This window comes from Ornithorhynchus anatinus, chromosome X1 (assembly GCF_004115215.2).
Source record: "Ornithorhynchus anatinus isolate Pmale09 chromosome X1, mOrnAna1.pri.v4, whole genome shotgun sequence".
NCBI lineage: Eukaryota > Metazoa > Chordata > Mammalia > Monotremata > Ornithorhynchidae > Ornithorhynchus > Ornithorhynchus anatinus.
The window spans coordinates 116360915-116387413 of NC_041749.1; the positions used below are offsets into that span (position 1 = coordinate 116360915).

General features: G+C 56.3%; 1 protein-coding gene across 2 annotated transcripts; it reads left to right on the forward strand.

Annotated features, from left to right (window-relative positions):
• The first annotated feature begins 947 nt into the window (after positions 1–947).
• TLE2 (TLE family member 2, transcriptional corepressor) lies at positions 948–24859 on the forward strand. Of its 2 annotated transcripts, none has more exons than XM_029051737.2 (20): positions 948–1293; positions 1444–1541; positions 2484–2547; positions 3664–3708; positions 7021–7083; positions 7457–7531; positions 8427–8619; positions 9969–9985; positions 13290–13394; positions 13677–13721; positions 14504–14644; positions 15544–15679; positions 18863–19023; positions 21481–21557; positions 21988–22237; positions 22494–22741; positions 22900–23047; positions 23160–23310; positions 23796–23872; positions 24325–24432. In XM_029051737.2, the coding sequence occupies exons 1-20, from the start codon at positions 1270–1272 to the stop codon at positions 24430–24432; spliced, it is 2226 nt and encodes a 741-aa protein (XP_028907570.1). In that variant the 5' UTR covers positions 948–1269. The 2 variants fall into 2 exon arrangements, with proteins under 2 accessions (XP_028907570.1, XP_028907569.1); XM_029051736.1 differs by having other exon boundaries at positions 1270–1293; positions 8424–8619; positions 24325–24859.
• The last annotated feature ends 1640 nt before the right edge of the window (positions 24860–26499 follow it).

Consider the following 26499-nt stretch of genomic DNA (forward strand, 5'->3'; position numbering starts at 1 on the left):
ATTCAATAGTATTTATTGAGCGCTTACTATGTGCAGAGCACTGTACTAAGCGCTTGGAATGTACAGATCGGTAACAGATAGAGACAGTCCCTGCCCTCTGACGGGCTTACAGTCTAATCGGGGGAGACGGACAGACGGACAGACAGACAGGGATCAAGGGGGGGGGGGGGGTCCCAGGCCCGTAGGCTTGAAGGTTCCAAGCTCCCCGATTAATAATAATGTTGGTATTTGTTAAGCGCTTACTATGTGCAGAGCACTGTTCTAAGCGCTGGGGTAGACACAGGGGAATCAGGTTGTCCCACGTGGGGCTCACAGTCTTAATCCCCATTTTACAGATGAGGGAACTGAGGCACAGAGAAGTGAAGTGACTTGCCCACGGTCACACAACTGACAAGTGGCAGAGCTGGGATTCGAACTCATGAGCCCTGACTCCAAAGCCCGTGCTCTTTCCACTGAGCCACGCTGCTTCTCGCCGCCAATGGGCAGGGCTTGTCTCTCTCTGTTGCCGAATTGTCCATTCCAAGCGCTCAGTACAGTGCTCTGCACATAGTAAGCGCTCAGTGAACACTACTGAATGAATGAACTCCTCCCTCCTCCGGCCAGGAAGGCCGTTGGGAAGTTAACAAGGGCTCCCTTTCTCTGTTGCGGCTGCCTCAGCCACGGAGGTTGTGGGGGTGAGGGGAGGAGATGGGGAGGGGGCTGCCCCCTGCGGCAAGCCTGGAAGAGGAAGCCGGCCGGGAGCCACCTTAAGGACGCGGTGCCAGCGGCGCCCTTCGCCGAGCCGGGAGGCGGCTTCCCGAGCGGGGACCGCCGTTGAAATCTGGCCACTTTTGCTCCTGACCTTCTCTGCCTGCCGCTTTTTTTTTTTTTTTCATTTTTTTTTTTCTTGCATTTGCTTTTTTTTTTTTCCTTCTCTCGCTCGCTCGCTCGCTCGCTCTCTCTCTCTCGCTCTCTCTCCCCTCCTCCTCTCCCTGGAAGACAGATGATCTCCCCGAGTCGCACGGGGGGGTGGCTCCGCCGGCGCTGAAGCCCCCGGAGCGCCCCCCTGCCCGGAGCCGCGCGCCCTCTTTCGCCGCGGGGAACCGTGGACGCCCGGGTCCCGGGGCACCGCCTCTGCCCCCTTTTTTCTTCTCATTTTTAACAATTTCAGACATCGCCACCACCAACCCAACTCCCTCCCTTCCTATTTTTCTTGTTGAAACATTTTACCGAGTGGCAGCTGGGGCTGGGGGCTAGGGGCGCAGGGAGGAGCAGGGGCCGCTCTCCAGGATGTACCCCCAGGGAAGGCACCCGGTGAGTATCCTCGTCCCCGGGGTCAGCGGGCGAGGTGGGTGGTGCGGGGGAAAGGTCTCAGGGGCGGGAGAGGGACCCAGGCTCGGGGGGAGGGGGGCAGGAGGGCTCAGGTCTGATCTCTCCCCTTTCCCTTTCCTCTCCCACCCCTAGACCCCGCTTCAGTCCGGACAGCCCTTCAAGTTCTCGATCCTAGAGATCTGTGACCGGATCAAAGAGGAATTTCAGTTTTTGCAGGCGCAGTACCACAGGTGAGGCGGGGAGGGGTGGGGGGCGGAGGAAGGCGGAGGGGCGAGAAGGCAGGGAAGCGAGGGAGGGAGAGGGCGAGGAGGAAGGGGAGGGGGAGAGAGGAGGGAATTCATTCATTCATTCAATCGTATTTACTGAGCGCTTACTGTGTGCAGAGCATTATACTAAGCGCTTGGAGAGTACAATTCAACAATAGAGACAATCCCCGCCCACAACAGGCTTACAGTCTAAAAGGGGGGAGACAGACATCGAAACAAGTAGATGGGAGTCCAGGGGTTGGTCGGAAGAGGGGAGGGTAAGGATCTGAGGAAGAGGTGGAACCTGGGGAGGTGGAAGGGGAACCTGGGACTTGGGGAGCAGGGCAGTTGGGGTAAGATGAGAAAATAGGGGAGACCTCTGAGAACTCAGGTTGAGGGACAAGAGGAGATCTCTGAGAGAAGACTTTATCACAGGTCTTTTAGGGGTTTTTTTGCGGCGGGGTCCGGGGGTGGTGCATGGGGTGGGGAAGTAGGCTGGGGTACTGAAAGTCAATAAGATTGGGGGATAGGAAGGGGATTGGATCCAAGGTAGAGGGAGATGGGGGAGGTGGGACCAGGAGCTTCTGTGAAGGAGAGGTCAGGTGAGGAAGGGAATTCCTGCGGGGGGGGGGGGCTGGATTTGTGGGGAGGGAGGCAGGGAAATAAGCCTTTATGATGGTAAGAGATTCGGAGTGGAGGGAGGGGGTGGGCTGGGAGGGGATGCAGTAACTTAGTCCCCAGGAGCTAGAGTCAGGATGCTGAACAGATGGAAATCATAAAAGCCCACCAGGAATGTGTTTGATATGGGGGCTGAGTTCCCTGGCAGGTTCACTGGGGTGAGGAGAGAACCAGTGGTAGTGTCTGGGGTGAGAAGTCTCCAGGCACTGGGGGGCGAGTGTGGGATCTGAGTATGAACATCTTCCCCAGCCTCAAACTGGAATGTGAAAAGCTGGCCAGTGAGAAGACAGAGATGCAGCGTCATTATGTCATGGTGAGGTGGAGGTCTGCCTCCAGCAAAATGGTTTCCCCCCAACCCAACCCTGCCCCCAAGTCCCTCACTATCTGGTCAGGCAGCAAAGGGTTAACTGTTCATAGGCTTTTGGTTGAGACTTGCCAAACTCCTGCCCCCATTAGATTCCCCTACTGCCTGATCCAAAAAAAAAAAAAAGCCCTTAGAGATGGTACCCCTAACCTGCTCACCTAGGGCAGCCCAGGATCCAAGGTAGGGAGACTAGCCCCATTAGCCCCCATGGAATTTCTCTGAGCTTTGGGCTTAATTGCTTTCTGATGGTTTCCTTTTTTAATAGCCCACCCTGTTGGCTCCCTCTTTAGCTGGAGGGCTGGGGTAGGGGGAACCTAAGAGACAGGGACTCTTCCCTCCCTGCCCCCACTAGCAAAGTTCAAAGAGAACCTAGAACAGGTGGTGTTTCTGGAGCTCCAGGCTTCCCTTCCCATCAAGTAGTGTGTTAGCTAAGCCTTGAGTTACAAGGTCTTTTGACAGACCTGGGGTATGGCAGTCTCAGAGAGAGACCAAAGAATTAACAAACTGAGGGTGGGGTGGGGTCCCCTGGCTCCCCCATCCCTGCCCTTTCCCTAGCTCTTCCTTCTGGCTCCACTCTGCCCTCCACTTCCTCCCTCTCTTGGTCCCCTTCCTACCTTCTCACTGTCTCCTCTATCCCCTCCCACCCCCACCCACCAGTTTCCTCTCTTCCCCAGAGAGAGGAAATCTCTCTCTTTTTCTGCTGTCTCTCTCTCTCTAGCCCAGGTCTTAGTGGGGAGGCGAGAGAAAATTGACCTTCCTGGAAGCCAGGAAACCCTAAATCCACCCTCAAGCCCACTGTGGCAAGCCCTCAGCCCCGGGAATGCATGCTTTTGAACTCCCCAAGGCAATTAATGAAGGAATAAACACATAAATAAAGGGCTGAACGTGGGGACTTGTCTGCCTAGCTAATGAGCTCTGCGCACCATTAAGTTGTTAATTATTTTATTTGACGGAGAGGCGGCTGGTAGCGGGGCAGCAGGGGCCTGGCATAACCACACTGTGTGTGTGTGTGTGTGTGTGTGTGCGTGCATGCACGCATTTGCACGTGCTACGTGTGTCTTTCAGTACTACGAGATGTCCTATGGTCTGAACATCGAGATGCACAAACAGGTGAGTGGGGAGAGGAGAAGCTGCCAGATAGCTTGGGGGCCCCTGCTTCCTTGTCCAGTCTGGCAGTGTTTAGGTGGGTTGAAATGGATGGGGAGGAGCTGGGGGCAGAGGGAAAGGAGAGATCTTTTTCTGTTTCCTTCCCTTCAGCCCCTTCTGCTTTTGGGGCTGCAGGATGATTTGGAGGCTGAGAGAGGAAACGACAGGGGAGAAAAACAGAGAATGAGAGACAGAAAGGTGCAGAAAGAGAGAGGGAGAGGCTCTTGGTCTCTAAGCTGTAAGCTTCTTAGGGGCAGCGATTGTGTCTACCAACTCCTTTGTCCAGTATGTTTTCCCAAGAATTTTCTCCTGAGCAAAGTAAGTGCTCAATAAATACCACTGATTGATTCATTGCTTGAGGCCCAGAACTAATACTGAGGTGAGGCCCAATTCATACTCCTTTAGGCTGTCTCCACCAGATAATAGTTTTTGAGTCTCTTTGGCTCTCTGTCTGAGACAAAGCAGAGGACAGGCCCTCTACTGTGCCCTCTGCCAAGTTAGATGTACCCCCCTCTCCCAGGAAGCAAATTCCTAAGGGCAGAGAAAAGGGGTGGAGAGGGAGGCAGGGGGCTGGGAGAAAGGGGTTGGAGAGGGGAGGCAATGTCAGTGTGAGATTGGAAGGAGCCTCAAAGTTCTGACTTAGCCAGTCCCTGGGAACCCAACAGGACAGTGATTCCAAGGCTGGAGGGAGGGAGGGAGGGAGGAAGCTGTAGGTCAACCACTGTCTGGTGCCCCTTGGACTCACAGGTCTATATGCCTCCTTTCACCTGGCCCTGAATCTGCAGCTCTTAGATGGCCTAAAGCCCCCTTCCCTCCAGAGGAGGAGTGTTGAGCTCGGGCAGTGGCCCAGTCCACAGCTGTTATTGGAGAGGGAAATGACCCCCCTCCTTCCCCTCCCAACCCTTCTACAAAGACACATACACACAGAGACTTGGATCCACTCCCCTGATCAGCCAGAAAATTTGGGGAGTCAGCCTGATACTAAGGGTAACCCCCTCCCACCCCCCAACACACACATACACACATACACCTGCCAGCTCCGGGACCCCTCTGAACCTTGTGGAGTTCCTCACACTGAGAGAGAGAGAGTCCACTCTCATTCCCCTCACCCTCTGCCCAAATCTGGACACCGACCACTTGCAAGATGACTTCCAGACCAACAACAAACCTTGGTGAAGAGCTAGAAAGTTTGATACATCCCCCACCACCTACCCTTCTCCTGATCAGTCACCAGGAAGGCCACCAGAGCCTGAGCTGCGATGGACCTTTTCTTCTTTTCTTTTCCCCTTCTTTCCCCTTCTCTCCTCCTTTCCAGAGAGGTTGGCGTGTTTGCGCCATCCCAGGCTCTTTGTTCCAGCGGTAATTTGCTTTCGCTCTTCAGATTTATCAATCTAGTCATCACAGGGCAGGCTGCCAGGGAAATTAGTTTGGAATGGTGCCTGACAAAGTGGCAAATCGACAGCCATATTTCTCCAGCTGGCGCGGCCCTCCAAATTTGCTCCTTTTGTGAGCACAGGGAGAGAGAGAGGCAGAGAGGGCTTCTCAGCTTCCTCATTGGTCCTGCTGAAGCTGGGAAGATGAAGAGCCATGGCCCAGAACCCCCTGTTCCAGGGCAAGGGGAGATTGGGTGACTCTCAGGGGCAGAGTAATGGGAATGTTTGGGCTTTCATCTCAGAAATGAAAATACTCGAAACGCTTCCCAATCCTTCACGGCCACATCTCCGCTCAGCCCAATACCTTACTTCCGAGGCCCAGGTGGCGATAGTGTGGTTTCTGTTCCCCAGGGGGGTTAAGCGGCCAGGTCAGGTTCAGCCAGTCCAGGTGGTGGGGGGCTGGGCAAGGATCTTTTCCCTTCATTTGGAGCTAGAAGTATGGACCAGGAAGTAGCTTGAATAAAAATCTTCCCTCTCAGGAGGCCAGACTCCCTCGGGGGTCAGGAGAGCGATGCATTGTGGGGAAAAAATGCTGGCAGATTGCATGGCCTGCCAAGCCATCCCAGCTCTTTTGGTGAAATGCTATAGAAAAAGCCTAGGGAAAGAGGGCTCAAAGTCCCTTCCAGTACACATGGCCTGGAGCCGGTGGCATTCCCCCCCAGTGTACGCTGTGGACTTACATCCAAGGATCTCAAAGCCCTTTCATAAAACAGAATCATCGCCTCTGAGAGAGCAGTGGCACCGTGGCCAGATAGTGGGTGGAGGATGTGACCGTTAGCAGTAAGTTTTTTCTCTCATAACTTAGGCCGTGTAGAAAGTCTTCCTCAATTTAGTGTCAGATTTGGGTTTCTAAATGGTCTTAGAATGATTCTTCCCAGAGGCAACGCTATGAAAGGGTGTGGGCCAGAAAAGAAGAATTTGGAATCTTGCAGGCTCTGGGAGCACAGCCTGCTTGGAAAAAGCAGGCACAGAGCGAAGTCCACAGGGGGCTTCTGCACCTGGAGGCTGAGCTAGTCCCGGCTCAGGAGTTGGCTCTTCAGATTGGCCGGTCTGAATCCAGGACAGAGAAGGGGAACAGCAGTGAACCTGCGAGTCAGAGTAGCCATCTCGAGTTTCCAGCCTAGAGTAGGCCCGCTTGGGGTCAGGACTTGGATTCGACTTTCAGCCATTTTCGTTCTTGTCCCAAGATCTGGTAGAACAACGGTGAGTGAGGCAGTTGGACCTGCTGCACCTCCCCACTCCTTTCCTTCTGATTGAAACACTTCTGTCCCCCTTAAACTCTTTATCTGCCTAAAACTCTTCAGGCGGACAGTCAGGTTTGAGATAGCGAACCTCAAACCCTTCCCAGTTCCGGTTTCTGGGGACACATTCATAGTTATTGTGGTGCCGTGGAGATAAGGCTGAGAGGCAGGGGTTCCTGATTTATCCCAGAAATCTTTGGTGGGGTTGGGTCTATCGGAAAAGGTGCTGGTCTGGGAATCAGGAATCCTGGGTTCTAGACCCATCACTGGCTTGCTGGGTGACCACGGGCCAGTCCCATAACCTCTCCATACCTCAGCTTCCCCAGCTGGAAAAGAGGCATAAGAATGAACAGCTGCCTCTCCCTAGCTCAGAGGGATGCTGTGTGGATCAGAGGCGTGGCTGCCAGAGTGCTTTGGAAAAAGCTAGGCCTGGGGGCGTGAGGTCTCCAGGCTTGGTGTGGACCCAGGTCCGGTTTCCAGCCCAAGCCGTGGGCCCTTCTTTTCCTCTGCTCCCCCTCAGAGGGGGCAGTATGAGGTGGGCTGTCCCCAGCATGAGCTCTCCCTCCCTACGGCCTGAACGAGCTCTGTCTCTTCCCTCACAGGCAGAGATTGTGAAAAGGCTGAGTGCCATCTGTGCCCAGATAATCCCCTTCCTGACGCAAGAGGTAAGCGGGCATGTTGACTGCATGGAGGAAAGGAAAAGCGGGCAGGGAGGGGTGTGGGAGAGAGGTGAGAATGTGGCCATCCTGGGCGAGCTTCTTTTTTCTTGGGAGGGGGAAGGAGGAGGTGATGGTGGAGGAGAAGCTGTCTGATACAGCGCTGACTCAGGGAGGCGAGAGGGGGTGGCGAAGAGAGTCCCCTCCACTGCCCCCTCGCCTGCTCGACTCAGGACTGCCCAAGGGGAGGGGAGTGCTCAGGGGGCCGGTGCCTCCCAGGGCAGACTGCCAGGTAAGTCCAGATGCTCTGGGCCCAGGACAATGTGCGTTGTGCCGTCTCTCTCCTCTTTTCTTCCTTGCCCCCACCCTGCTGCCTTTGCAGCACCAACAGCAGGTCCTGCAGGCTGTGGAGCGGGCCAAGCAGGTGACGATGGGGGAGCTGAACAGCATCATTGGGGTGAGTCATTCACTAGGCACGTGGCGGGCACTGACGGGAGCGGGGAGGCAGGGAGATTTCTGTGCCAAGGGCGGCTGCTACCTGGCAGATGATTCCTTAACCCCCCAGGGCCCATGGTTGGGTGGAGATGGGTGGTGCCATCAATGATATTTACTAAGCGCTCATTGTGTGCAGAGCACTGGACTAAGCGCTTGGGAGAGTCCAGTACCACAGAGGCGGTAGACACGATTCCCTGCCCACAAGGAGCTGACAGTCTACAGGGGGAGACAGACATTCAAATAAATGCAGGCAAGGAGTTTCATCAATTCGCCCCTCAGAGCTGAGGTTCGGAACCTGGGTGTTGCAGGCTGAGCCCCCAGCCTCCCACCCAGACTGCCGGGCTGGGCATGTCCCTTAGTGCCTGGGAAAATGAGATCCGGGGAGTCCTTGAGTGATGATGCCCAGTGAGTCCTTGACCCCCAGCAGAGCAGGGATTCTGCCAGGCACGGCTCTGTCCCAGAGTTCCCCACTGAGGAGCAGGGAACAGGCGGGGCAGCCAGCAACAACATGAAGCCAGACCTGTAAGAGAGCCCCAAGCTGGAGACCGGGGGAGAGAGGCCACAAGAGCCCTCCTGCTCCTTGCCCACTTTACCCCACGATATGCCGGCCTTTCCCAAGGGAGCACCTTGTGGAAGCGCGCACTGTGGCCTCTCCATCCAGAGCGCCAGCTTCCCAAGCAAGAGACCAGGGGTCCTTGGATGAGGTGGTCACAGGAAATGGGTTGGGAGTGGTGGCGAAGCCCCAGGGGTCAGAGCTTGGGGTACCGAACGCCGTCTTTGTCGAGGCAGGAGAGGTGGAGAAGAGGTGGGGAATCCTGGGAAGTGTCCCCAAGCCTCTGCTCTTTCTCTTTCAGCAGCAGCAGCTCCAACACCTCTCCCACCATGCCCCTCCGATCCCTCTGACTCCCCACCCCTCGGGCATGCAGGCCCCCAGCCTGGCCGGGATGGGTGGGGCCTCTGGGCTTTTGGCTCTGTCAGGGGCCCTGATGGCGCAATCTCAGCTGGTGGCCAAGGAGAACAGGGGAGCCCAGGAGACTGAGGTCACTCGAGGTGAGGAGCAGTAGTGGGGCTTGGTCTGCCTGGACCCAGGGGGAGGGTGCCCCTTAGAGCTGGTATCCTTTGACTCCCTAGGGGGTGCCAGGCAGTACCAGGTGGTAGCCTCAGGCAGAGGGGCCACCCGGCAGGTGGGAGGACATACCCCTGCCCCAGGCCAGCTGCACAACTCATCAGTCCTAGGGACATAATAATAATGAATAATTATATATAATTATGTTATTTAGTAAGTGCTTACTATGTGCCAAGCACTGTTCTAAGCACTGGGGTAGGTACAAGTTAATCAGGTTGGAATCAGTCCCTCTCCCACACGGGGGCTCACAGTCTATGGAGGAGGGAGGAGGATTTAATCCCCGCTTTACAGATGAGTTAACGGAGGCCCAGAGAAGGTAAGTGATTTGCCCAAGGTCACACCGCAGACATGTGGCAGAGCTGGTATTAGAACCCATGTCCTCCGACTCCCAAGCTCATGCTCTTTCCACTAGTCAGTCAGTCAATCGTATTTGTTGAACGCTTACTGTGTGCAGAACACTCTTCTAAGTGCTTGGGAGAGAACAATACAACAGGCACATTCCCTGCCCACGACAAGTTTACAGTCTAGAGGGCCATGCTGCTTCTCTAAACAGTGAAACCATTACTGTATCCTAAATTATGTTCAAGTCATTTTCTTTTACCAAGCCGGGGACTCAGAAGTTCCCGTTGGGAAAGGAGCAGCCCATGAGATGACAGAGGTTGGAGGGGGTGGGCAAGGAGAAGGAGGTGGGAGAGAAAGGGCCCCATGGAGGAGGGGCCCAGGGTGGGGAAATGAGAGGGAGTCCGGGATTGATTCTGAGTGGCACTTTTCACAAGGAGAGATCGTGGAGGAAGGGGGCTGGGAATTGATTTGCACCTGGAAGTCACTGGCAGAGAAAGATATCAGGCCCGGGTTGGGAGGAAGGCAGATTCCTATGGGTGGCAGGTACATCAGCCCAGATCAGTTGGCCTGCCCCAGGTCTGTCTTGAGCACCCATCACAGGCAGAGCTCTAGACTGGGGACCTGGGAAGACAGACGAAAGGAGAAGCCCTGGTCCCTGCCCTCAAGTAGCTGACAGTCTGATGGGGGAAGGCAGGGCACCCAGAGACGGGCAAGCAAGAGGGGCATAGGCAGAGAATATTACCCACACAGAAGAGCCGGGCTCAAGGAGAAATTGGAAAATGCCCATCTAGTATGGGTGATGGTCTGCAAGCTGGAGGGGGAGAAAGGGAGTAGAAGGTAGGAGTTCTGAGATAGGACACCTCCTCAATCACTGTTTTCTGTTCTATCTCCTCTTCTCCCTTGGGATGGACATACTTCTTGGGGGCGACAGAAAGAGCACCAAGTCGGGTAAGTACCTAAGGCCCGGGGCTGGGCTGGTGCTGCCCAAGGCCCTTGGCCTGCCCCAAGTCCTCCCACCTTCAGGTGGACAAAATTGTTCCGAGTACATACCTGGACATTTGTGTGTCATTTGCATAATATTAGCAACCATTTGCATGTTGGTGGCTGTGGCTGTTTGGGTTGAGTTAAAGCATTATTTTGGTTCTTGAGGGGACTTTGATTTTCCTCTTTTCTGCCCCTTTCACCCACTCACTCTCCCTGGCCCAGGTCCCCTCCATGAGTAGTGTTGAACATAGAAGGCAGGGGAGATCCTTATAATGAGAAGCTCAGAAGGAGGAGGAAGAGTGTGTGTGTGTGGTGTGTGTGTGTGTGTCGGGGGGAATGGAAAGCAAACGTCTAGGGGGGAGCCCAAAAGACGACCTGCAGAAAGAGGTAGCTGATGCCTTCAATCTCTGACTACTTGCTTCCAGGGACCCCAAGGCTCCACAGTGGAGAGTCAGGGAGCCTCACCCCAGGGCATGGGTATGCTGTGCTCTGCCTTACTTTCCCCACTGATCCTGTTGGGTCCCAGAAATTTCCCTAGCACAGACTTGCAAGGAAGAAAAACATTTATTAGTCCATCCATATTTCTTCATCAACCCAGCTTCTCCCAGGAGGGACTCCAGCCAAAAAAGAAATACAATCAGTTATTTTCCTTTATTCACCCAGGATAAATGGACACTAGCCCCAGGAGAGTACACTGGTGGATATTTGTAAATCAGTCAGTGGTTCAAACTGAGTGTCAGCTGTTTTGCAGGCAGTGAGGGAAGAATCAGAGGGAGAAGACCCCAAGAAGGAGGGAGAAGTCTTCAAGGGGATGACTGTCTAATGGGGGAGATAGGATGGACAGGCACGTGCGCGCGCGCGCACACACACACACACACACACACAGAGTCTGTAATGGCTCCTGAGGGGAGGGACAGAGGGAGAAGAAACAGTCCCTGACCTCGAGGAAGTGACAGCCTAATGCAAGAGGACGAGCCAAGCACAGATACAGATGGACAATTGGGCATTAAGTGCAAGTGACAGAGGCCCAGAGTGCAAGGGATTCATAGGAACACAGCAACATAATTATAGGGGTGTAGGTAAGCATTGAAGAGGGAGGGACTGCAGTGATTATGGTCACTTGGGGCAATCAGGACATACCACTCTTCTGAAGAGACAGACCGTTTCTTCTAGACTGTGAGCCCCTTGTTGGGTAGGGATTGTCTCTATTGCCAAATTGTACTTTCCAAGCACTTAGTACGGTGCTCTGCACACAGTAAGCGCTCAATAAATATGACTGAATGAATGAATGAGTGAACCTCCTGGAGGAGGTGGGTTTTCTAGAAAGGATTGAAGAAACCTCCCACCTCTCCCTCCACCCCATCCCCCCTCCCCTTCCCCACCTGTGACCATCACCATTCTCATCTCACCAGCCACCCCTGGGTACCAGTTGCTTGAGACAGTGTCCCCTCGGGGCTTGGTACCCCTGGAGGCGAAGCCACCTGGTTTGCAGCTAGGTAAGGGGGAAGTGAGGCTAAAGTGAATGAGATCCTCTGACTCTTCCCAAAGTCAGTAAAAAGATCCTGCTAATGCTGTAGCACTGGCCTTTTAGTACCAAGGTAAAGTCCTTTCCCTAAATGCAAGCACCCCCATACTTCTGTCCCTTTTTCTCACCCAAGTGGCCAGCCCCACAGTCCCCCAATTCTCCACTCGCTCTGCTCTCATCTTAGATCTACCTCACCCTCTTCTGAGTAGGTTGAATAGGATGGGGGGAATGGGACACCCACCCCCTACCCCAGAGATAGCTGCCTGTGGCAGTCAACGAAGTTGCTTCACCCTCGGCGGAACCCAACACCCAGCCTGACCCTAGGCTTTCTGTACCTCCCCCCGCCCCTAAGGGTCCCCCAACACCGGAGGCCCCCCAGAGATAGCTGCCTGTGGCAGTCAACGAAGTTGCTTCACCCTCAGTGGAACCCAACACCTAGCCTGACCCTAGGCTTTCTGTACCTCCCCCCCCGCCCCTAAGGGTCCCCCAACACCGGAGGCCCGGTCCCTCTGTCACCCTCCTCTCCCTGGCCTGGTGGGCTGGCCGGTGTCATCCGGCTGTAGTCTTGAGGGAGTCCCATTGGATTTTCCTCTTGCCTTCCCAGAGCCCCCCGGCCCCTCCTGCAGGGTAATAATAATAATAATTGTGGTATCTGCTGAGCGCTTCCCGTGTGCCAGGCACTGTATTAAGCGCTGGGGTGGAGATAAGTAAATCGGGTTGGGCAGTCCCTGTCCCAGAGGGGGCTCACGGTCTCGGCCCCCATTTTACAGATGAGGGAACCGAGGCACGTAGAGAAGGGTGGATGCCCCTGGTAGGGGGGATATGAGAGAGAGGCAGAGAGACGAAGCCCCCCCCCCCCCCCCCCCCCAGCGAGTTTCTAGCCCAGCCGACAGCGGGCTGGGCCCAAGAGAGGGGCGCGGAAGGAGTTAACGGGAGGGAGCCCAGGGAGTACACACACAGTGGTGAGGGCTGCCGGGAGTTTTCATTCCTGTCACGCCTCATTATCTCCCAGAGGGCGGAACTGCTTTCAAGTCCCGGACTGAGGGAGGCTGGCTGCTCCCCCTCCCCTCCTCCTCTCCCCTTCTTCCTCCCCTCTGTTGTTCTAATTGGAGGCGAAAACAAACATCTCTGGGGTAGAGGGCTGGAGGCCGGAGAGGGGGCTGGGGGAGGAGGGAGGGAAGAGCCTGCCCTCCCCCCTCCCGGAACTGGCCGTCCCAGGGAACGGAACGGCCAGGCTGTGCCCTTTGCTGCCACTTTTATGCTGCTCCTTACTGGCGAGTTTAAAAATAGGGCATTGGAAGGCGGCCTGGCACACCTGCAGCGGGCGGGCGGGGTTGGCATGGTCCGGCGCCCGCCTGGCAGAACTTCTCCCCGCCTCTCAGCTCATCCCCCGGGGGGGGGGGGGGGCGTGGGGCGGGGGAGGGAGCTGGGACGCGGGCTTGTTTGCCGCAGCAGTTGGGGAGCGGGGAGGAGTGAGAGGATTTGGGTTGGAGACGGCGACAACTAGCCCCCTTCGCCCCACCCCAGCCCACTTCGCCTTGAGGCCCAGTTGATCGCAGTTTGGGTCCCGACGCAGATATTCCCATGCACCGACAGGTGGCCCCCTTGCACCCATTTCCCCGTCAGAAACTGAGGCCCGGAGCGGGGGCCGCTGGGGGAAGTTGAACGGGAGAGGGTCGGAGCTTCTCCGGTTTCCCCTCCCCCTGGCATAATCCTTGCCCTCCCTCGGATTCACCCCCACAGAGCAGCTCCACTTCACCCCCAGAGAGCCTGGTGGCGGAGGAGGAGCGGCTGAGCGGTGCCGGGGGGAAGAGGAAGCAGGAGGAGAAGGATGCCCTCGGACTCTACGTGAGTGGTTGGAGAGTGGAAGGTGACCCTTCTCCCCACTCCTCTCCATTCCTCTTATCCGGGAACCTTGCGACTATTTATCAGCCCAACCCTTTCCCTTACTGGCCGACTTCCACCTAGTAGTTCTGTTTGCAAGAAGAGCCCCCTAGAGTGAGCCCACCAGCCTTTAGATCAGGACCACCATCAGGTAGCAGATGCTGTCTGCTGCATGCACCAGCCTTGCGGGTGAGAGGGGTGTCTCCATCTGGGGTCTTTGACCATTCTCTCCCCCCACCCTTGCAGGACAGTGACGGGGACAAGAGTGATTATAACCTGGTGGTGGATGAGGTGAGTGAGGTCGTTGACCTGGGGAGGGGACGGGGCAGCCTTCCCTTCCCTGCCGGGGGTCTGGGATGGGAGATGAGGAAGGGAAGGGAAGAAACCAGAGATTCTCTAGAACAGGAGACCCCACCCAGTCTCATGGATGCCATGCCTCTCGGGACTGAGCTAGGGTGATAAGAGGCTGAACCTACGACTCTCTGGCCCTACCTGATTTACTGGGAGGGCCTGAGGCCACCTCCCCCACCCCCACCCCAGACAGACACACACGCACTACATCGACATTAGAATCTGTGACCTTGAAGAGAACTCAGAGATCATCTCATCCAGTCCCCTGCCTTTAGATAGATGAGTGCTTGAACAGAGGCGAGTTGACTATGCTATCTCTAAAGGTCTCCAAGAATGGAGACTCCACACCCTTCTTCAGTCAAATCATCCAGGGTCTGATTCCCTGTGAGGGTGAACGGTGAAGAAGTTCTTCCTTATATCTAACCCAACTCCCTCGTTGCGTTTCAAGCCCGCCCACTCTTGTTCGGCCCATTCTCCAGATTAAACAGACCCAATTCCCCTTTCCAAACGGTGGTGAATCCCTAATCTGGCTCTCCAGTCTCACCCCTTCGGTCTTTGATAGGCTGGAAAATCAGTAGCCCTTGAGAAGATGCCCAAGGGGTCAGGAAGATTGACTCCCATTTGGGGGGGAAGGAGGGAGAAAGTTGCCCTGTCAGAGCCACTTCAGGGCGCGGGAGCTGCTCTGCTTCCTTCTCCACTCAGTGATGTCTTCCCGCACCCAGGACCCACCCTCGGAGCCCAGCAGCCCCACTCTTACCCCAGGGGGGAAGCCAGCCGCCTCCCGCCGGGAGCTGCCAGAGAGCCCTGCCTCCTTGGCTTCTAGCCGCAGCACACCACCCCCCAAATCCAGGGATCCTGGCCTGGTAAGGGACCGGGAGGGTGGGGAGGAAAGAAGGGTTGGGGAAAAGGATATGGAGGGGAAGGCCGAATTAACCGGCCGTATGGTTCCACACTGCAGAACCACCCAAACCAACAGGCTACACTTGTTTTGTGGTTGGGCGGGGGGGCGGTCAAAAAGCTGGGCAGAGAATGTGGCAACAGTGGCACTGGCCACAGGTGCCTGGACTGAGGGATGCGGTGCTGGTGCTCTTTTGGATGGGGAACGGGGACACAGGCAGGAAATGCTCCCAATCTGGCCCGGACTGTAACCTGGGAAGTGGGGACTGGAGCACCCTAGCCATTTCCTGGAGATGGGAGATGGATGCCTCAAGCAGCAACGCCCGCCCCCGCAGGCTCTGCAGGTATTTCTGCACGGCTGCTTCCTCACCCACCCGGGACCCCCGTGCCTGGGACCGGCTATCGATCTGCCCGACCGAATCAGATTCTCAGATTGAAACATCAGCGTGAGCGCTACCCCGCCGGGACCATATCGATTATCCTGTCACTCTGGCATGGCCAGTCCTGGGGGAGAGGGAGGAGGTGGGGAGAGGGAGGGATCTTAAAAAGGCCTGAAGAACAGGCTCCTGAAGGAGTAGCAGCAGCAGGGCAGGGCCAGAGGGGCTGGGGCTGTGGGATTAGAAGCCTAGGGGCAGGCAGACATTGAGGTCTTTACTGCTGACCCCTGGGGGATCTGTGGGGCAGGATGGGGCCTGGATGTGACCTGTTCTTGAGGGATCAGATCCCCTGGGGTTCCTTTGAGGTAATCCGGGTCTGGGAAGGGGCTGATCTCCTCCCCTGTCCGGCAGCAGAGGTCCAGCCTCCAACCCGCTCCCCCCACCCCCCTGCCCCAAACCAACCTAACAGAGTGGTCTTTCCTCTCCAGAATGATATTTTGTCCACTACTCCTGCCTCCAAGGGCAGCAGCTCTTCTCCACCACGTGACGCCTCCACCCCGGGTCCCAGCTCTGCCTCCCACATCCGCCAGCTTGCCACCAAGCCACCCTCTACAGACACTATTGGTGAGTCTCCCTTTCTGCCCGCTCCTGCCCTCGCTCCCCTGGACACGGACATTCTCCCCACTCCTGAGATGTACTTTCATGCTTGGATCAGAGATCGAAGATCAAGGAAGACTGTCCTCCTGACAGCCTCCCACCTTCAGGGGAAGAGTCCGGGCTTGGGAAAAGGAAGCTGCCGTGGACCAATTCCTGGAGTTAGGAGTCAGGCCAATTTGGGTCCTGGGGGCCATGGGGCAGGGGCGGGGTCAAGGTGGCCAGTGAAAAGAGAACGGGCCTGGGAGTCAGAGGACCTGGGTTCTAATCCCCGCTCTGCCACTTGTCTGCTGTTTGACCCTGGACAAGTCACTTCTCTTCTCTGTGCCTCAGTTACCTCATCTGTAAAATGGGGATTAAGACTGTGAGCTCCATGTTGGCATGGACTGTGTTCAACCTGATTAGTTTGTATCTACCCCAGCGCTTAGTTCAGTGCCTGGCACATAATAAACACTTGACAGATACCTTAAAAAAAAAAAAGTGAGAGGTGGGGCCATTAGCAGGCTCAGGGCTTTTGGCTTTTGGCTGGGGGAAGGGAGAGCTGAACAGAGGAGCAGAGGAGAGGTCAGCTGCAGAAGAGCAAAGGGCAAAGGTCATCACCAGCTTGACTCAAAAGCCTGCAGCATGCTTGGTAGAAAGGGCAGGGCCCCACCAGGGTGAATTCAATTGCTTCTCTGTCACGGACCAGAGGAGCTGTTCAACTAGCGGGCCTGACACTGGACCCTTTTGGAGCAAACAGGGTCAAAGCCACAGTGGAGAAAGACAGAGACCCCGCAGCAGGTCAGATGTCCCCGGAGGGAGAGGAGGGTCTTTGGGAGTGCCCAAACCTCAGACATGAAGGTGAGGAGGCTGGACGCCTGGGTCCAAATGCCCAGTGAGGCCCCAGCTACTTTCAGGAAGATGCAAGCCCCAGAACTCTTAGTTTAGGGCAGGATCAAAAGCAGAGAGGAACAGAGAGAGGGGGGATCCAGAGGTTAGAGAGAGAGTGTGGGCCTTAAAAATAGCCAGAGAGGCACGCTGAAGAGGCTGACATGGAAGGCTGGAGAGAGGGATTGGTCGGGTTATCTGAAAAGAACCAGCATCCCAGAACTGGAAGGGACCTCGAGAGGTCACCCGGTCCAGCCCCCTGCCTCGAGGTGTATCAATGCCTAAACCCTCCAGGGATGAAGTCTTCACACCCTCAGGTTAGTCTCCTCTTTCACTGCTGTCCCCCCAAGACCCCAGAGCAGAGAGGCAGGACAAACCCCCCAATTTTGGGGTTGTCCCCTCTAAATGGGGATGTCGGGTCCCTTTACATTTGCTGCAATTTAAACCCAGCTGGCCCGTGGTGAGCTCGGGGCTTGGAGTGAAAGGGGAACTGTTCAGTTGCCAAACTGCCCAGCATGAAGTTTTTGTTCTGTCCATGTTCTCAATTATTCGGCCTCTCCAGGACCCCAGGTAGTAGCAATAATAGTAGAGGAAGTAGTAATATTAAGGTAGAATATCAATAATAATATTAGTAGAAATAGTAGCACTAATAGCAATTTTTGAGTGCCCCCTGGGTACAGTGCTCTGTATTAAGCACCTGATAAGTACAAAACAACTAACACAGTTCCTGCCCACCAGGAGGTTACACTCTAATGGGGGAGGCAGATATAGAAGTATTTACAAAAAGAGTAATGAAAATAAATAGTCGCGTGCACAACTGAATAAACATACATGCATAAGTGTTGAGCCTGGATATAAGTACCTGTGTGCTAGAGGTGACGGTTGGGTTTCTATGGCTTGGGGTGCTGAGAATTCATTGAGGAAGGCTTGTTGGAAGAGGAGGGCTTTCGGGCTGTGTCTGACCTGATTATCTTGTATCTGCCCCAGTGCTTAGTACAGTGCTGGGCCCATAGTGCTGACCAAATACCATTCTTCTTCTTCTTCTTCTTTTTTATCATCAATTATTATTTTGTTATTTAGGAGAGCTTTAAATGTAGGGCAAGCTGGTGATCTGGCAGATTAGAGGAGGGGGGGAGTTCCAGGCTGGGGGGAACAGCCTGAGCAAAGGGACGGAAATGGGAGAGGTGAGAGCGAGGTACTGTTAGAAGGTTGGCTTGAAAGGAATGAAAGAGAGCAGGTTGGGGAATGGCAGAAGAAGAGAACAGATAGGGAAGGTGGGGTGACTAGATGGAGAGCCTTAAAGCCCTCTGGGAGAGAGTCCTTTTAGACTCTCTAAAAGCACCAGTTTATAGGTGAATCCCTTCCTACCCACCATCCTTCCAGGAGCCAGGCAAAGAGACACATCCAGTGAAGTAAGCATTGGTAACCATTCTCTCCACAGAAGTGTGTCCTCCCTGCTGCTTTAGGAATTTAGTCAGTGTCTCAATTATCTGTGGGTGGATTAACCACAACTGCAAGCCTGCCTGCCCTTTGATCTTTTCCCAGGCTGCTGCAGTCTACTTTGCCAACAGGGGGGTCTCTCCAGGTTCGGAGGCCCTAGGACCACCTCCCCCCTCCCTTTCTCCCTTCCTCCCTTCCTCCCTTCCTCTTCCTCCCACCATCTATCCATTCTCCCCTCCCTCCCTCCTTCCCTGAGCCAACCGATCCTGGAGCACCTCCCTCTCAGTGTCCAGTGGAAAGAGTCCTGCCTGACTTGATTTTTCAGAACTCCAACTCTGCCTGTTCCCATCACGGTCCTTCCAATTCAAGCCTAGCTCTTGGACCCCAATAACTCCCAATAACTGAGTCTGCCCTGGATTTGGGTGAGACTGAAGGGGCCCATGGCCTCTCTTCTGTGGAGCAGGACCACACGTGCAGTGTTTTCATGGATGTGTCATGGTCTCAGAGCTTTGCCGGGACTTGAGATCAACTACAGATGTGGGGAAATTGCATCTGTGCAGTACTTCTACAGGTCCCCTGAGGCCTCCTGGCTCCACATGGGATCTGAACCCAGCCAGGCTGAGCTTACTTAAGCTTGTCTAGATCCCTGGGTAGGCCAAGGCCCGCCTGAGCCACCATCCTTGTGTTGTATTATCTGTGTGCTTTGGGATTTTCCATGCCAGTATTCCCTTGGATTTGTGTGCATCTTAGGGAATTGGCTGATTCCCCATCTCTCCCTGGGATTTGGGTCCAGGGTGGGTTTGGGTGTCTCTTCACAGATGTGGCATCTCTCCCTTCCCACTCCAGCCCTGCGGAGCCCGCTGACGGTGTCCAGCGCCTACACACCCTCCTTCGGCATGGTGCCCCACGCTTCCCTGAATGGAGACCTCTCCGTGCCCAGCTCCTACATGAGCCTCCACCTCTCCCCCCAGGTCAGCGGCACCATGGTGTACGGCCGCTCCACCATGGTGAGTTGGGCTGCGCCAGGCAGTTTAACCCGCCTCTCCCCCACCCTGCCCTCAGGGGCAGTGGGTGGGTGGGGGGGGGGGAGGGGATGGAGGAGGAGGGTTCAGGGACCCGTTTGTTTCAGGTCAAGTTAGCCTTGGTCTGCAGGGCCATGTGGAGGGAGATGGGCTGAAAGGCATGGGAAGACCAGTGGGTAGGCAGGGAGCTGGAGTCTTGACTCTGGATGTGGAGCCAGGGACTCTGCATTCTACCCTCTTCCAGGCCTCTGTTTCCCCACTGGATGGAGGAGGATGGGGGGATGGATGTCGGGGGAAGAACTGTGAAGTTGGGAGCCATGGATTTACTGTCCCCAGAGGGATGCCCCTGGAAGGTCCCTCTGTCAACCCATCGACAAGTCTGCAACAAACACCTACAGGATACTAGGTGTCCATGGGAGAGGATGAGGCAGAGTGACTGCCCTCAAGGAGCTCCCTGTTTAAGGATAATAATAATTGTAAAATCTGTAAAATGGGGGGTTAAATACCTTCGAAGAAGTAGGGTGGCCTTGTGGAAAGCACAGGCAGGCTTAGGAGCAAGAGGACTAGGGTTCTAATCCTGGTTCTGCCACCTGCCTGCCGTGTGACCTTGGACAAATAAGATCACTTCTCTGTACCTCAGATATCTCATCTGTAAAATGAGGATTAAATCCTACTCCCTCCTACTTTTAGACTAGGAGCCTCATGTGGGACAGGACCTGTGTCCAACCTGATTATTTTGTCTCTCCCCAGTACTTGGCACATAGTAAGCACTTAGCAAATGCTGTTATTATAATTGTGGTATTTGTTGAGAAACGACATAAAAATACCTAGATGTGACTGCTGCGAGTCTGAGCTTCCCTTCACCCTCTGTCATTCCCTGTTCCACTCCTTTTTGCTTCATTTTCCCTTCAATCCCTGCTTCCTTCTCCCTCCCATCCCAATCCAGAAGGCAGGGCTCTCTCAACCAGCCCCACTGCAATGTTGTAAACCCTCTCTCCACAAACACATCCTGACCCAAAGCCAGCATTAGGGGAATTGCCTGCTGGCCCTTTGAGAAAGAGAGGGAGAGAATTTGGGTGTGTGGGGGGCAGAGAATGACATTTAGTTCCGATCAGGTACAAGGGTATATTTCCTGGGGCTGTTGGTGACTCTGGTGGTTGTGGGTTTTTCCTCACCCCAGTGCCAGCCAGCCTGGGCCCTGGAGTTAGCTGCTGTCAGTCCCCACTTAGAAGACCACAAGCTGTTCTGGTCATAGCCTCATGGCCCGGACAGAACAGAGCCAGAGCAGGGGCAGGGAAGGCCTGCCAAGATGGCAGGGGAGGTGGAGAAACTTCTGTGTGTGTGGAGACCCTGAAAGGGTCTGGACTCTTCAATCTGGAAAGACGAAGGCTGGGAGGGGACAAAGTCATGGAAGGGGGTGTACAGGGCCAACGGGGAATTGCCGCTCCCCCAGTGCCACAGCAGCAGGACAGGGGAAACCCATTGGAGCCAGAGGGTCTTTGGTATCAAACAAATAGAAGGAAACACTTCTTCACCCCCAGTGGGTAGGAAGCCAATGGGAAACTGGGCAGGGCAAAAATATTAGAAGTTTCCAAAGGGGATTGGTTAACCATTATATAAATTTGTCCAATTCATGATTGAGCAATCAATCAGTCAGTGGTATTTGAGTGCTTACTGTGCACAGAGCACTGTACTGAGCACTTGGGAGAGTATAATACAATAGCATTGGTAGACAGGACCCCTGTCCTCAATGGCCTCATGGTCTAGAGGGGAAGACAGACATTAATATAAATTACAGATATGTACATAAATGCTGTGGGGCTGAGGATGTGGTGACTATCAAGTCCTCAAAGGGTACAGATCCAAGTGCAGTTCATAATGGGTTACTAGAAAGAAAGAGGTGTTGGATGGTCTGTTCCTAACCAGGAGGATGGGCATTGAGGAGGGCAACCTGAACATGGTTCTTCCTGGCATCCTGCTGCCATGGAGGTGGAACCCTGGGTGGGATGGATCATCAGTCTCACCTGGCAGTGGCCATGCCCATGAGCTGATGTTCTTAGGGAGGTGTTGGGGGTGGAGGGTCTTACCTGGGGGCTGGGAAGGCCGGAATGCTGCTTGCCAATCAGTTATTTGGAACCCTGGAACCGACTCCTCAGGGCTTGGGAGTCCCATGTTAGACACAGGCATAGCCCCTGCCTTCGAGGCTCTTCCCTTCTGGCCGGCCTTCCTGCCCTGTGGGGGTCCCTGCTAACGTGGGGCTCCCCCGGCTCAGGACAGCTCTCGCCAGCTTGAACGGCAAGGGTACCGCCCGAGAGATGGGCGAAAAGGTGTGGAGAGACACCTGTTCTCTAGGGGGGCAGGATGTCTGGCCCCGGGGCTGGGGGTGAGTCGGGTGCGAGTCTCCCAGCTCCCCCTCTGACCCGCTCTCTGCGCCATTGGCAGATGGCGTTCGAGTCTCACCCCCACCTCCGGGCATCGGGCGTCTCCTCCTCGCTCCCCAGCATCCCCGGTGGGAAGCCGTAAGTGCCAGCCCGAAGGGCGGGGGGAGGTGATAAGGATATATGCTGGAAAGGCCCATTCCAGGCCTGTGCCTGTAACCAGAGCCCCCGAAGGGGCTGAGATGGGCTGTGCCCCAGCAGGCACCTGCCCATTCCCAGCCTGGGCTGACCCTGGGGACCCTGTGGGACCCACCCTGTCTTCCCCCCAACTGGGGGCCCAACGGGAGGAATCTGCTTTGCCTCAGAGAAGGCTGCATTCTGGGAACTCAAGCAGAGATCCCTCTCCAGCCTCCTCACAACCCCACTTTGTTCTTGAGATACCCAAGGGCAGGCCACCTGGCTGCCCAGTATCAGGCAGGTGGAGGGGATCAAGATAGTGTAGTAGGGAAGAAAGGTGCAGGTGTCTGATAATGTGTTTTCTCCCTCCTTTCCTGCCCCCTCATCCCCCCAGGGCCTACTCCTTCCACGTGTCAGGTGACGGGCAGGTGCAGCCGGTGCCTTTTCCGTCGGACGCCCTCATTGGCTCGGGCATCCCCCGGCACGCCCGCCAGCTGCACACCCTGAGCCACGGCGAGGTGGTCTGCGCCGTCACCATCAGCAACTCCACCCAGCACGTCTACACCGGGGGCAAAGGCTGCGTCAAGGTGTGGGATGTGGCGCAGCCTGGCACCAAGACACCCGTGGCCCAGCTGGACTGCCTGGTGAGAGGAGCGGGCTGGAGGGACCCTGGGTGTGGGGAGGGCAGGCCCAGATCGGTGATCCCTGGGAGCCCCGACCAGCCCTCTCCCTCTCTATGGGTCCTCGCTGGCCCTGGGCCCTGGCGTGTGCCTCTGGCGTGGCCTCTGGGCCTGCCGAGGCCTGGGCATCTTCCCCGATGTGGGGTGGTGTGGGACGGGGCTGCGGTGGGGCCCCAGGAGTGACCCCTGTCCCCGTCCCTGCCCCCCCTCCCCCCCACAGAACCGGGACAACTACATCCGCTCCTGCAAGCTGCTGCCGGATGGGCGGAGTCTCATCGTGGGAGGTGAGGCCAGCACCTTGTCCATTTGGGACCTGGCCGCCCCCACCCCCCGCATCAAGGCCGAGCTGACCTCCTCTGCCCCCGCCTGCTACGCCCTGGCCATCAGCCCCGACGCTAAGGTCTGCTTCTCCTGCTGCAGCGACGGCAACATCGTGGTGTGGGACCTACAGAATCAGACGCTGGTCCGGTGAGCCGCCTGCCAACATGGCCCTCGGTGCCGGGTTCCAGCTGGGTGAGGGGGTGGCCCCCTGGAACGTGGGGGACTGTCTGGGAGAGTGGACATCTGCCTCTCGGCCCAAACTTATCTTTTGCTCCCTCTTCCCTTTCCACCCCTTCCTGCCACAGGCAGTTCCAAGGCCACACCGATGGTGCCAGCTGCATTGACATCTCTGAGTATGGGACCTGGCTGTGGACAGGTGGTCTGGACAACACTGTTCGCTGCTGGGACCTGCGAGAGGGGCGGCAGCTGCAGCAGCATGACTTCAGCTCACAGGTGCCCGGGACCGTGGTTCTGGAGCAGAGCGGGAGGGGGATGTCTCTGGCGAGGTCCTGGCTGCTGGGGACTGACTACTCTCTTGGATTTTCCCCCTCACCCCCACCCTCAGATCTTCTCCCTTGGTCACTGCCCCACCGGGGAGTGGCTGGCGGTGGGCATGGAGAGCAGCAACGTGGAGGTGCTCCACGTCAACAAGCCCGACAAGTACCAGCTGCACCTGCACGAGAGCTGTGTCCTCTCCCTCAAGTTCGCCTCCTGCGGTAGGAGCGGGACGGGACCAGGGACGGGGAGAAGGTCCCGGGCCTCCTGGACTTCTCCGCTCCCCCCTCTCCCTTGTTCCTTTTCCCTCTTTCTGCCCTGGTCCTCGCTTCTGCCCCGAAGGCCAGGGCCACTGCAGAGTCTGGGGGGAGAAGCGGGAGCAGCCCACCTGTGTGGGCCAAGCTGGTGGGGAGCCCACTGGCCACCTCAGTTCACCCCAGTGTGTGGGCGACCCTGGCTGGTGGCTTTAGCCACTGTAGACTCCCCCACGCCCCCCAACCCCTGCCTCCCCCATCCTAGGCTGGCAGGAGGGGAGTGGAGCCGGTGGAGAGAGGCGCTCAGCTCGCTTGCTCTGGCTTTATGGTGAACGCCCCTTCACGGTGCAGGGCAAGGGTGCCTGGGCCCCTGTAGGAGCCACCCAGGGCCCCTTTGTGGGCAGAGGGCTGACTCCGCTGACCTGGCCCCTGCCCCGCACTCTGACCCGCAGGCAAGTGGTTTGTGAGCACGGGCAAGGACAACCTCCTCAACGCCTGGAGAACACCCTACGGGGCCAGCATCTTCCAGGTACGGCATGGGGGCGTGCCTCAGGAGGTGGCTCCAAGTGGGGTCTGAGGCAGTGACTGCCCTCAAGGAGAGGGGGTGAGAGAGATCTCAGGCCCCAGAGCAGCCCCATCCCCCTCCTCTCCCGAGTCATGTTGATTGGCTAGCATCAGAAGCCCTGGCTTTGTTTCTGGTCTTGCTGCTGCCCTGCTGTGTGACCACAGACCAGACCCTACCCCTCTCTCGGCCTGTTTTATCCATCTCTAATTTAGGGGGGTGGGGGAGGAGGGGAGAATCATTGCTAGTCTCTCCCTGCTGGGCAGAGATTCAAGGGAGCAGGCAGAAGAGTCTGGAACTAATGCTCCTGTTGGAAAAGGGCAGGGTGGGTTTGGGGTGTGGAGTGAAAGTGGGGAGGATCTTGATTCTGGGGGCGGGGGGTTGCCACACTCTCTATCCTCCTCCTCCTCCCTTTCCAGTCCAAAGAGTCCTCCTCCGTGCTCAGCTGTGACATCTCCATCAATGACAAGTACATCGTGACAGGGTCAGGGGACAAGAAAGCAACCGTCTACGAGGTGGTATACTGAGGCCCAGCCAGCCGGCTCTCATGGCCCTGGCCATAGGCCAGGGCCAGCTTCTCCCCATCCTCTTTCAGCCTGTGGTATCCTCCTGGCAAGAGTGGGGCAGTGCAGCCCTACCTCCTCTCTTTCCTGTACCCTTCCTTCCCCCCGTGTCTGTGAGCACCTCTCTTCCCCACCCCACACCCCCGAGCTCCCCTCAACACACGCCTCCCAGGTTCTCTTGGGGCCCAGCCTCACAGGCCCCCCAGGGTTGGGGCCAGCTGGCTCGGGAGCAAGCGCTGTGAGCCCAGCCCTGCCCCTGTCTGCCATGTGTGCCACCCTGGGAGGAAGGGCAGGCTGAGGTGGCAACAGGTCTAAGCTCTTTGTGCGTTAATAAATGTATTTATCCCACAGTGTTTTCAATCCTGTAATAAAGGCAGGTGATTTTTCTCTCTCTTGGTTCCTGTTCTCCTTCCCTCTGCTGTTCACTGCTCTCTACCATGGAAGGAGGCTGAAAGGGTGGGGGAGGAAGGGGGTGGGGGTGGGGGCCTCTAGCCCCCAGTACCCATGGGGGTTGGGACCTAGCCTCACTGCTTTCCCAGCAGCATCTCACCCTCCTGCTCTCCCCAGCCCAGATTAACTCTCACTCTCAAATGGTCAGTGCTCTAACTCCCTTCCTTACCTCCACCTCATTCAACCCAGAGAGGCATCATGGCCTAAGGGAAAGAGCACATGACAAGGAGGCAGGAGACCTGGCTTCTAATCGTGGTTCCACCATTTGCCCACTGGGTTACCTTGAGCAAATCACTTCACTTTTCTGGGCTTCGGTTTCCTCATCGGTAAAATGGGGCCTAAACACCCTTTCTCCCTGCTGCAAGTCCTGTTCTGGAGAGAAACCACTTTATCCACTCCTGTACTTAGTAGGGTTCAGCCCATAGTAAGTGCTTAACAAATACCACAATTATTATAATCCACCAACAACGTGGGTGACCCCTCCGAAGACCAGCTGGAAGGGAATGGGCAAAGGCCCACCCCTCTGGGGAGCGGTGAACTGGGGTGTTAAGTTCTTCAGCAAGTCTCTGCACCTGCCCCGCAACTCCCTCACAGAGCTCCACTTCTGCCTCAGGCTTTCATCCCCTCCCTCCTTTGCTCACTCCTGTCCAGATGGAAGCCAGCCCCTTCCCCTCCTCACTTGTCCTCCTCCCCACCTCCATCGTCTCCTCCTCCTAGGTCCAGCAGTGCCCCTCCTTTCCCAAAGTCCCCTCTCCATTCTCCTTCGCCCTCTGCCCTCACCCACCCCTGCTCCATCCCTCCACTCTTCTACCAAATCAACCACTGCCGTATCACCCCCATCTAATGCTCTCCATTTAAACCCCTCCACCTGTGCTGTCCACACCTGCCTCACCTCCTCTCAGCCCTCTTGAGCCACCCATTCCCAAGCCTAGATTTCACCTCATTACCTGACCATGATGATTCCTCTCTCCAGTGACTTTCCATCCAGGCCAACGGCTTCTCCTCCGTCCTAACCGTCCTTTACCATTCTGACCTTTGATGCCATCTGCCACCCTCTCCACATCAAAACCTTCCAGGGCCACCTCCTGATGCCCTGTCTGCTCCTTCGCCTCCATTCCCTCCCCTCTTTAACTAGTGGGAGGGTCCTGCCAGGCTCAGTTCTGGTTCCCTCAGGCCCCCCACTCCCTTGGGGGGGCTGATCCTCTAGTGTGGTAGCAGCCCCACCTCTGAGCAGATGACCCCCAGCCCTGCTTTCTCTCTCCTTAACCTGCCCTCCCCTCCCCCTCGCTGGGCCAATGCCGCCTGGATATCGAGCTGCCATCACAGACCCAGCTCCCCATCATGGCTCCTCAACCACTCTCCTCCCCAAATCAGACAAGTGGCTATCACTGATGCTTCGCACTCAGCAGCCACCCCACAACACACCCACAGCCCCACGAACCCATTCCGATCTGCCGGAGCCCTGCCAATTTTTCCTCTGTTCCTTGCTGTCGCCCACCAGCCACAACTGTAACACAAACCTAGCCACCTTGTGCCTGCATTTACAGCAACAGCCTCCCTAGCTCCTGCTCCTCTCCACTC